At 36.0% G+C, this 12,206-nt stretch overlaps 1 protein-coding gene across 1 annotated transcript; it reads left to right on the forward strand.

Annotated features, from left to right (window-relative positions):
- The first annotated feature begins 4,656 nt into the window (after positions 1 to 4,656).
- On the forward strand, positions 4,657 to 6,766 carry LOC116201383 (pseudo histidine-containing phosphotransfer protein 6). Its single transcript, XM_031532603.1, has 5 exons — positions 4,657 to 4,958; positions 5,135 to 5,265; positions 5,693 to 5,836; positions 6,007 to 6,079; positions 6,355 to 6,766. Exons 1-5 carry the CDS (start codon positions 4,890 to 4,892, stop codon positions 6,421 to 6,423), a joined length of 486 nt encoding a protein of 161 aa, XP_031388463.1. The 5' UTR covers positions 4,657 to 4,889; the 3' UTR covers positions 6,424 to 6,766.
- The last annotated feature ends 5,440 nt before the right edge of the window (positions 6,767 to 12,206 follow it).

Below are 12,206 nucleotides of genomic sequence, written 5' to 3' on the forward strand. Positions count from 1 at the left end.
GGTGTAAATCGAGGTTTCCATTAATTAATTAACAAATTTAATTAACGACATGCTTTCTCGTCTGAAGTTAAAATAAAGCTTTACCCATGAACCCTAGCTAGATAAGGCCTTCTCTGCACATTTCGTTGAAGGTGTAAAGTTGTTATTTGAAACTTGAGCTGCCGACGATATTAAATATTATATCCAATCTTACAATTGCATTTTTTTTTATATCACTAGCATCTTATAATTGCATTTGCTTAATCATTAAGGGGTTCTAATATCATATGCTCTTGGGGGCGTAGTAACAACAAAACAATAATTTCTCTCTAAATTAAATGCATTACATCGATTTCATTGCACCAACCAAGACACACATTCACATTTTTAATTCGGTTAAAAACAATGATTGAATATGCTTGTTATAATGGTATTTGCTGCTCTTTTATTCGGTTGCGACCTTTTTATTGCTTATTTAGATAGATACATAATGTTGATGTTTCGTTTTACATTTTAGTGAAGGATATGATATTTCCCTCTTGATAAGTTTGGGACTGACTATTAAAACCAATGAAGCATTTACTAAAAGTTCTTAGTGCGAGTTATTATTCCATATCGGAAAGACATAAAGAAATTAACTTATGGATTCATAAAATAATGGGTATTACAATCTAACTATCAACTTGATATTTTAGGTTGAAGATGAGTCTAATCATTTGTTTACCTAGTTGAAAATTTTATAGTTCTACGAGTAAAGAGTTAAGACATTTTACCTTGAGGTAAAAAAAGGGAAGTGTGGGGTCAAACTTGAGGTATGATATAGTGTGTGCACTGATTGCTAATACGACCGAGTCGACAAAATGTATAAGCTTTCTCGAAATTCCGCTAGATAACTTGTTGTACATCACCACCATAGAAATTTCATAGAGACTTCTATCAGTGTAAAATGGAGGTTAAATCTTTCTAAATTAAAACTTTTCTTACATATGACCAACGTTGGTGAATAAATTGATAGTTTTCTTACATATGACCAAGTGTGCATCTTGCATGTACAAGTGTTTTTAAACGAATTAGAAAAGGGCTTTTTATGCAAAGGGGTCATAATGATGAGTTCCTTGGCTAATATAGGTTGGTTAGTCACGAAGAGAGATAAGGCAATGAGTGGGCCAATAATAAGGAACGATGATAATTATAGCCTCAGCAACTTAATTGTAATTTCGTGCTCTTCAGTGCAGTCTACTGTGTGAGAGAACTCTCCCTGAGCCGTCCAACAAAGACAGACCGTCACCAGCTCCATGGCATCCGTGTGGAAAAAGTTTCATGATGGCCCGTGAATTTCCTCCAGTATTTAAATTCACCCCAACAGAAGAGAAGAGACAATTAACTTTTTGCCACGTGTGGATGCCAAAAAATTATCCTCAAATAATAATAATATTGTGTTTATTTTATCTATTTATATGAAAGGAATTATGGCCATGCCTTGTCAGTGAGAGGGGCCAAGCTAGATTGCCGGGCGGTTTCCTCTTCGAACTTCTGGCCAGGCAGACCGCAGGGCTCGCACAAAAGCTGTCTACAAATGAACAGAAGCAGCAGAAGGCACTTTTGTGTTGTCTATCCGAAACATTTTCCCCTTCTTTTTTACCCTTCAGCAATAAACAAAGAGAAAGGGGGGGCTAAAAAGTTGCATAAAGGGGTCTCTGTTAAAACACAGCAGTTCTAACCCCCACCCCAAAAAAAGGAAAAAAAAAGAAGAAGAAAAGCACTTACCAGTTCATGCAGTCCATTTGGCAGCATTGGTTGCAGAATGAGCTCGATTAATAATATAAAGTACCTCGGCATACAGTAACTAACCTAACAAGAGATTAGCCGAGAGTAGAAAGGGACGTCGTGTAGAGTCATTCATGTTTGATTTGGAATCAGAAGTGTTCGGGTTCAATTTCCTTTGTCGTCTTTAAATCCATGAGTTTCATTGATTGTAAGCTTAGATGATAAACTGAACTTGCTCATTGTTAGGGACATGATTTCAGGCTCCGACCCAATGCGCCCCATAAGGGCTCACTGAAAGTGATCTGAGACTGAAACCTGCACCTATCACAAGTCATGCCAACGAGTGAGATCGTCAGTATAAACCTACTGCCTAAACGTATGTGCATGTATCCCGTGCCCCTCTTTTTTTTTTTTTTTTATGTCTAGACAAATGTTACAATAATACGATCAAATAGGACTGGTTGATCATTATAAGACCATGGTTCGAGTATAGGGCTAGTAATTGCAGAAGAGGTTGAAATAAGCTATAAAATAAAGATTTCAAGATGAGAAAAATATGAAAATTTAGCTAATTAATCTTCTAAGCAAACAAAGAAAAAAAAGAAGAAGCTAGAATTGCCTAAAAAATTCTCATATTAGTTACATTTGATAGATAGATAGATAGATAGATAGATACTATTTGAATGCTAATATAATTAGCAATGGAAAATTACTTTTCCACCGAGTATTTTCGGAGGAACAGCCTCCGACTCTCTCTCATGCATTAACCGTGCACATTTTTCCATACAACTCCCTTTAGAGTGTTCGGCACTTCCGAATTCGAATGGTATAGCATTGCTCAATTAGCGATTGATATTCCCAAAAGTAGTTATGAGGATTTTTACGAGGATTAGCAAAGACTCTTTGCTCAAAACATTCATGTGAAGTTGGAAGAAACTCCTCTGCCTCCAGTGCCAAGCACTCTTTGGATTACCGGCTGCAGGCGGTTGTCGGGGATGAGGGGGGCTTCAAGTGGGAGCGCCGCACCGAGTTGGCAGGAGAGAGCACGCGAAGTGATGGGTTACGGCCACAGCAGGTCATTCCCCCTTCCCCCCCGTCCTTGGCCCCAACCCAATCCCTCCTGCAGAGGAAAAAGCTCTTTACTTTTTCTTTTGTTTTTTTTTTGTTTTTCTTTTTTGCCCCCTTTTTTGTTTTTTTCAATATGTTTAGGGTGGTCCGGTAGATGCCCCACATTTACCTCGATTAAGACCCCGCTGCACGCGCTCCCCCTCCCCCTCCCCCTCCCCCTCCTCTCTGTCATATCCATCCATCCCCCTTCTCCTTCCCGGCGCGTCCACTACACGAAGCTTGTGTTTCGTTATTATGCTCAACTTAATTTTGTGCAATGATTGAAATGTTAACAAATATATTGATACGTGAAAATATATATATATATATATATGTATGTATGTATAGATGGGAAAGTAATGAAAATTTTATTATTAAAAATTTAATATGTATATATATATAGATATGAAAGTAGATGGAGAATTTATTATTACAAAATTGATCATAGATATGACTAGAGAAAAAATATGCGAGATAATTTAATATTAAATTAAAAAAAAGATAAAAAAGTAATAATTGTATTGTTAAATTTGGTGAAGAATAAAGTTGAGATGGGTTAAGTAATGTTATGATCTTAAAAACAAACAAAACATATGTCATGTCAGAAAATGTACTAATTAGTATGTCGTACGATATTAGGTTAACTTTTTTATCTGTTAATCTTAATTTGAACCTTCGTTATTTCTAATTAAGAATATGATCATTATGTAATAGGTTTTAAGTATCTAACGAACTTTACTTGCAGTAGATGGTTCGAATTTCAATAAAGTATCATAGTGATCACGAAATCACTATTCAAGTAATGGTTAGTCTCGGTCATATACTAGTACTACACCCCTGCGTTTCACAGAAAATTAGGACATTTCTAAGACCATAAATAAACAAAATCTACTTAAATTGGGATCAATTCAAGTATGTGTTTTGTACTGAAATGAAAAAGCTAAAAATTATATTTTTATAAGAAAAAATTTAAAAAATATAAAAAGGGGATGGTGGCTACGGGTGGAGATAATTCTCCCACTTACCACCACCATCCCATGGACCAGGTTTTAATTATCAGTATAATCCTGATAGTATAAGTACTAACAAATTGATAAATCACATTTTACTAAATCAATTTAAGCTTTTACTTCAGTTTTTGGTGCCCTGATAAACTTACACGGGATACTACATTTTTGAACCTTCACTGGTCTGTTTGCCTTCCCATTACATTTATTCTAAGTGTTCTAGACTGTGCATTCACTCGTGACAAACTTAATTTTAAAACTTAATCGAAAATGGTTACTTAAAAATCTTTTATTAATCATGACAGCAACTCGGGACTTCTATTATGAGGTCATGGACAATAGACTATTCATCGAGAGTACTTCAGTTCAAGTTCAGGATAACTCAATGATTGGAACACGGATTAATTAGTCTCAGTTCATAAGATATTGACGAACATCGCATGATATAATTATTGAACAAAATTATTAACCTCTTATTCGAACAACAAACGTCCCAGTTTCTTATCCTCTTGTTAAAAATAAATGTATATAAGCTAGCATTATGCAATAATTTGTTTTCAGGAAAAAAAATTCTTACTTTTTTGGGTGAAATTTTCTAGTTTTTATTTCTAAGAAAATTAACAAGCTAGCTTCTTTTTTTTTTTTCACCAACCAAATGTTGGAGCGCGTGAGCATAGGTTGCAAGTTTAATTACTTTGTCTCATTTACCATTTGTGCTTTGACCTGTACGGCCCAAGCCATCGAGAGCCTTTAAATAGCCTGTCGTTCATTCCCCTCTCCCCTCCTCACCGCCAACTCCAACTATCAGAACCTCAAGAACTAATTTCCCTCTACAGAGTTGAAACCAGTTTTCAGTTATCAACACTAGCCAGACGATCAAGGCACATTATTAGTTCGTATTCACCTTCCCGAGCTCAGGCTTCAACATCCCGATCGAAGTCATACGCCTGGTGCTTTCATTGGCATTGCCAATCCAAGTAAGTTGCGAGAAGATACCCGACATCAGCCAAAACGGGTCTGCCACTGTGGATGCTCGGGTGGGGCGCGGACCTCTTACGAGCTGACATGAACCGCCTCCTAGCTTTGCTCTTCCATCAGGTTAGCTTGCATTGCATTCTCTTCGAGCTCTCAGTGCTTAGCATAGACGTTCAAATTAAACGAGCATGTCCTCGTATCAATGAACATACAGCGGACCTGCAATGAACTAAATATACATGATGCAAACGTGATTTGAGATATAACTAGTGATTTTGCTGGCCGGGGCCTGCATGCAGGGAGTGTTGGACGAGCAGTTCTTGCAGCTTCAACAGCTCCAAGATGATAGCTCCCCCAACTTCGTGTCCGAAGTCATCACCATCTACTTCCACGAGTCCGAGAAGCTCTTGCGCAACCTCCGAGCATTGCTGTCCGTATTCTGTCTTACTCCCCTTCCTCCTCGTTATTATTCCTTATTCTCATACGAGTTGAAAAAGTTGCCACTCTTCAGTTTCATCACTCCGTATAACTGCGTCATCCTGATCCGCCATAAACACTTTGTGCCGAAGTCGTAGGTTTTCTTGTAGTGGCACCATCATAAATTCAATGTCATCATTTCGGCATTTTACATGATGTTGTTCAATGGCCAAAGATAACAGTCTTTAATCCTCATCTGGGCATGCATTGTCAGCACTATGCATGTCAATTTCAAGGAAAGGAAAAAAAAAAGTAAGTAAATAAATAAATGAAAGACGTAAGACTATATACATGTGTATGTATGCATTTGCATTGACTGGGTTACTATACGGGGGTTTCACTGACCAGTGTGCATTGATGATGCTGTTGGGGATGAACAGAATGGATAGGGAATTCTCGGACTACAAGAAGATGGAAATACATTTGAATCAGTTCACGGGGAGCAGCTCTAGCATCGGGGCACGTCGAGTTCGAAATGTCTGTGCCGCCTTCCGTGCAGCTTCTGAGCAAAACAACCTTGCCGGGTAATTCGATGCTCACTCTCTCTCACAGTTGGTCATGTCCTAGGCGATATACATATATATATGTAGATTATTATTATCTATCGCCTAGCTACCGTATTAGTCCAACATCTCCAGCATATGACATTATAACCGACTGGAACCGATTGTTACATTGTTTTGCTCGGCATCAGGTGTTTCAGAGCTTTGGAGGTGCTAGAACACGAGTACTGCTACCTCAAGAACAAGCTGCACGAATATTTCCAGGTAATTAGGCACCGCATAAGCATTACATGTACGAACATAGTATCGAGAGATGCTGGCATGCAACTCTTCGAGAAGAAATTATCATCGTCCACCGGCACCCTGATATAGGATCCGACTGATCTGCATATGTATACATACTATTTGCTGCCTTTGAATAGATGGGTCAGAAAGGGACTCCAGTAGGGAGCTTCCCTGATGATCAATTTAATTTTGGCGGGTCGATGTGACTGTTGATTAATGATGAATAATTTATTGGGTGAACCAACCAAACCCAGATGGAGCAGCAAAGGGCAATTGCAGCTGGAGTCAGATATCCCATGATGCAGCAGCAGCAGCACAACTGAGCACCTAAAGAGCAATTATAAGAAGAGAAGGATTGTCTCAGCCATTGAGGTGAGGGATTAATAGGGGCCAACTTTCTACAGAAGGAAGGGAACAGAATGGGCTATTATTTATAGTTCCATTCCATCCCCTGATATATATCTGCTGTATCTATTTATTTATTGTATCAGAGATAGGGAGAGGGAAAGAGAGAGAGAGAGTGAAGCTGTCTGTTTGTTTGTATCGGTAATGGCAAAGTCCTCCTGAATGGTCTGAGAGATTAATGGATTAATTAATTGGAGTAGATATTTTGCAGCTGTGGTTGGGGCTCTGACTCTGATATGATAATAAAGTACAGCTGAAGCTACAGCTGCTTCTTCTTCTTCTTCTTCTTCTTCTTCTTCTTCTTCCTCCTTCTCTTTCTTTTCTTTTTTTTTTTCTTGCTCGAAATCTTCTTCTTCCTTCTCAATGAGATAGGATCCCTTTGTTTCACGTAAATAGTTTTTCAAAGAAAAATTATTGACATGGAGAAAGAAAATCATCTCCATGTGTTTGGATTAGAGAGATGTGTTAAGTGGCGCAAATAAGAGAGAGCAGTGTAGGCACGAAAATGAATTCCGAAATTTTTTACATGAAATCATTTTCTCCACTTTTATCTTTAATTTGTTGATTGACTGAAAATACTTTCTTTTTGCCGAAATTTTTTTGTGTTACTTACCATACACATGAAAATGAGGAATTCACTTTCCTATACCTTGCTTTTCGTGCAACAAATGGAGCCTTAATTAGAGTTCAAAATTCCCCCCGCTTTATATATGGAACTGGCAGTTTATTTATGGGACTTAGAGAAGAGAAGAATGTGTAATAAAATCAGTGTACTGTTGGGGTCAAATACCGGCAGTAAATCAGATTCTTTTGAGTCACCCACCACCAGCAAATATTCAATGCCTATTACATAGCCACTTTTACTGTATAAAGCCTAATCAAAATACTAGTAAGTGGAAAAATGACTTCACAACGGACTCATAGATTCTCACATATTAATATTTTGATACTCAACAAATATTTTCTCACCCACCACACTTCAAGTTCCAGTGATCTTTATATTTTGGAAACAAAGTTAATAATATTTATATACCTGGATATTGGCCTATTGACTCTTTGACAATACTAGAAATAAGAGAGCTTTTGACATCTCGCTAGCAACATAGTACTACTGACTCTATAGCCGTTGAATTTGACATTTTATTTATTTATCAATTCATTGCTGGCGGAACATCAAAATCTCCCTTAGAAAAAGGGTCAGTATTGATCTGATGGTCCGAGGTTCACGAAATGGACGGAAAATAGTTCATCCCATATTCCCTGGAAAGACTATCCTATAGCCCAGGGCAACAAGTGAGTCCCTTGTTATATCAGACTACGATATTTGCAAGGTGTGAATCATTATTTTATAGAAATTTCTTGGACCTTGTTCGAGGATAAATTTCTTCGGTCCACAGATAAGATGTAAGATTAAAATGCGATGCATATATAGGCGGGCTCGCTACTATACATTAGTGTGGGCACGCAATGGGATGGATGGAATATGATGTTGAACTTTCAGGAGCAGTTAGCTTATTTCATGCATGATGAGAGAAGTTGTCAGCTCTCCTTACGTAACTTTTTCCTTAACTTTTAAATTACTCATTAGCATTCAATATGGAATCCTTACTTGTAATTAGTTATAACTTCCCAGTTGTTTTCAAGTCAGTCTGAATCTTTTAAAGAAAATATTCAGACTCAGAGTAAGATAATTATTTCTCCAAACAGCAGGAATTATTCACTAATAGATAGATTAATCTATCTATATATCTAGTAAAATTGCCTACCACAAGCAATTTATAGGTTATATTTAATAAGAGTAGAATCATCAATTTGCTTCATTTATCAAATAATTCTTTGTAAAAATTTCTTATGTTCTTATAAAAGTTGAAAGAAATTCAATATATATATGTACATTGCTATCGTTTGAGCCACCATATTTGATTTGCTATTCAATGTTATGTAATTTAAGATTATTCATGCAATTTCAAAAGACAAAGTTTACAAGATCCAGTTTGCATACTTAAACATAACTTCTATCTATAATAAGTTCCGTAATATGTTGATGTTTGAATAAATAAGCAATGCACACTAAATAAAAGAATTAGTTGCAAAATTGGTCATTGTAACATTTAGAAGTATTCTAACATATTAGAATCACTGTTCAAAATTCTCAATTATTTCTCGAAAATTCCTTTTGTTCTAAAAGAAGTAAATCATCACAAAGAATTTGTGACAAAATGTTATATGAGAACAAATCCGACCAATGCAAGCATTGGAACACTTGTTAAATCAAGTGATCTTGTCATGGAAAATAATTCACCTAGAAGAAAATGGAGGAATATCAACCTTCATGGCATTTTTCCCTTCAATTTCGTTTCGAACTCCTCCAAAACAAAAAAAGGCTGAAACAAAAGAAAAATAGCAAGGGGGAAGAAAAGAAGCTGCAATTCCAACTATTTGATTAATGGGAAGGTGGAAATTAGCCAGAGCCTGCTTTGAGCCCACTGGGCCTGAACTGATAAAACCCGTTAAGTCTGAGCACTCTCAGCTACACGGATGGAGATTTCTTGAACCTGCATGGATGGAGATTTCTTGAACCTGCGACAGCTCGACCCCCGTGTTTTCCTTGATATGGGCGATCATGAGTCTCCCGTATGAATATTTTCATTATGAAACTATCAGGCCACCGCCATTGGATTACTTTGATTTATATCTCGGTTTACAGATGAGACCTTAAGATCCAATACAATGAAATAAAAATACTAGATTATCAAGCGAAAACATGCACCATTGCACTACATCCCCTTTAATATACTTATCGCTTTGTTTTATCTTTGCTTTGTGTGACAAAGGAGATCAAAATATATACCCCGGTTGAGCTCGCTTGGCCCTCCTGATTCCTGACATGAAATTGAGCTACAAAAATAATTAATCAGTATTTTCATTTTGCAAAGGAGCTGCTGATCAATAGTGAATTGCGTGCGACCCGACTCGACTGGAGTACTTGGAGTCCAATTGAACTTTCTGATACTAGGGTTCACAAAAAAGAAGAAGGTAAATTGCATGTAAAGAAGATATTTATGTGAAGAGTAGAGGCCTAAACAACTTTATGGGCCTTTCAGTAGTAAGGAGATTAAATCGGGCCCTTGGTTCGAAAAATTGTACAGTTTTTTATATATATTAAATTCACAGAAACAGTTAAGATAAATACGGCCACACCCCGCCTCGCCTCTGTACTCTCCAATTTCTTTTAGGCCTTTGCCCCAAAAAAAAATTAAAAACAATAAGGACAACATTAAAACTGAAAATCTGGGAAAAGAAAAAAAAAGAAAAATCGGCAAAAAAACAAACCTCTGTGCAAGTCCTACAAAATCTGGGAAAATATTGGTCATAAAAATTATACTTTAACAGATAGAAGTGTAATTATGAAGAAAAAAAAGCCCATTCCACCATTGAACTCCCTGGTAGAAATTAGAAGTTACATGAGGAAGCAATAATGTCAATAGAGTAGGTAATTGCTCGACTAAAATTAGCCGCAGTTAAGAATGAACATAGATATAATAAATAAACCAATGTAGGTTATTTTAGGTGGTTCGACAACTCTTTTAAGTTTCAAGATCTTGTGTTTGAATTTTATGAATAGAAAAAAAATATACACAATAGAGAATTTAACCCTGTAATAGAACGTCTCTGCTTTTTAGATTGTGCATACCAACAAAAAAAAAAGTCTTACTAGAAAACCAAAATGTATTGTAATTATAATCTGAGAATGAGGACCCTTCTCCATATTTCCATTTTTTGAGACTAGGAATAACTAAAAGAACAAGCCAATAAAGGAGAAACGGAAACGAAAGAAGCATGCTCATATAATAGGAGAAGTACTGATTTAGAACATTACGTTTGACCGTTTTATTTTTTATGGCCATAATGTTTATTTGGGCAACTTTCAAAAGGAAGCACATATTCTTCCCCTTATTTATTTATAGCAAAACATGAAATGTGTTTGGAATTTAGGAATGTTCTTTCTAATATATTTTAATTATGGCCATTTTCGAATTTTTCATTGTTATTTTTTTATTTTCTATTCGTTTTCCATCTGCTTTCCAATTATTTTTTATTAATTTTTTTCCCTCATCCTTACAAATTTCTAGAAACTAAAATCAAAAAATTAAAAGAGAAACATTAAGACCCAATAGGAGAGAAGCAGAGGGTCATGGTTGGGGTGTTTGGCCTCCGCATCTCCTCTTCTCAATTGATTTACTGCTTACTTATGTAATATATTTTTTAAAGTTTTTATTTTTAAATGATTTGTTATTTTTAATATCCTAAAATTAGTAAATATATTTTATAAAATTTAAAAAATAAGTGACAGGAAAGCTAATGGAAGTTACTTTTGACTATAAATAATACAAATTTGAAAGGTATATGCTTAAATTTGAAACAACTTTCAATTTTTGGCTATCAACAAAAACGGGCTGTTTGGATTGACGTAAAGTTCAAAGATTTCCGGGAATCCTCGAACCTTACATCCTAAAATGCAATGTTCGGTAGGAAAGTGTTTTCTAGGAAAATGTCTTCACGGGTTTCCCTGCATAAAAAGAACCTGCGGGTCAAGGAAAAAATTTTCCCATCCTCAGACATGGAATTCTTCAATTACCAGGTTGGGCCCAACAATTATAAAGTGAAAATGTCACCTTCTTCCCCAATATACCCCTTATCCGATCTCACGTTTTCTCATCTTCTACCTCTCAAACCCTACTTTCCCAATTACTGTTCAATCTCCATTGTTGGTCCATTCCTCCATTGCCTTTGGCTTTGTCGACAACTCTTTGTCTCTCAGTCCGATTTGTTATCAGGCACGTCTCCAACTCAATTTCCTTTGAAATTTGGGTTCTTAGTTGTGATTTTTATTCCATTTTTATGGTTCGTTTTCTCGTCACTCGATCTATTCTTATTGTACAAGAACCAGTCATTATTAGCTCCAATTTATCATGACAATGTGCTATTTCTTACTTCGTTTCTTTTTATCACAATCTTGAAATTCTTGTTTTATAATTAAAAATTAAAAATTGATTGTAGGTTGTGATGTGAAAAACAAGAAGAAAAAATTTAAAAGGATTTGATTTGGGGTTAGTTGGGCCATTGTGAAATGTATTGAATTCTAATAAATTAGTTTTAGCATTAGCAAAATTATGGAAAAGGGTATTGATTATTCAATTGTTGTATATTTTCCTTCCTAATTTCTAGTACAGGATTTGTTTTATCTGCTAATTAGAATATTCTCTTATATAATAACACCATATACTTTAGAAGTAGAATGAGAGCAAGAAAAATTGTTTTATTTCATACAAATGTGTGGTGTATATATACAATACATTGACTGATTGAAAAAGGAATGAAATAATTACATGATAAATTAGCCAAATTACAGGGCAAATAAATGGAAACATAAATGATATTAAGTAGGAGAATCGTTGACTAAAATTCGGGAGTGATATGCTCCTATACGCCCGGCAAGATGGTGCTTCCATTAGGAGCGCCAATCTTGGATCGAAGAAATTCCAGTCATGGACGAGATAATGGTTTCGTCAACGCGTCTGCAAGTTGGTCCTTTGTTGAAACGTGAGCAACGCGAAGATCACCAGCAGTTACTTTTTCACGAACAAAATGATAATCAAGGGCGATGTGCTTCATTCGAGAATGAAAAACGGGATTCACA

Source organism: Punica granatum, chromosome 3, assembly GCF_007655135.1.
Source record: "Punica granatum isolate Tunisia-2019 chromosome 3, ASM765513v2, whole genome shotgun sequence".
Classification (NCBI taxonomy): domain Eukaryota; kingdom Viridiplantae; phylum Streptophyta; class Magnoliopsida; order Myrtales; family Lythraceae; genus Punica; species Punica granatum.

What these genes read in the sequence shown, in the direction of transcription:
- LOC116201383 (XM_031532603.1), top strand. Translation starts at nt 4,890, where the DNA reads ATGCTCGGGTGGGGCGCGGACCTCTTACGAGCTGACATGAACCGCCTC. An exon ending in TAGCTTTGCTCTTCCATCAG is followed by an intron (nt 4,959 to 5,134) that starts GTTAGCTTGCAT and finishes GCCTGCATGCAG; the next exon opens with GGAGTGTTGGACGAGCAGTT. An exon ending in AGCTGCACGAATATTTCCAG is followed by an intron (nt 6,080 to 6,354) that starts GTAATTAGGCAC and finishes AACCAAACCCAG; the next exon opens with ATGGAGCAGCAAAGGGCAAT.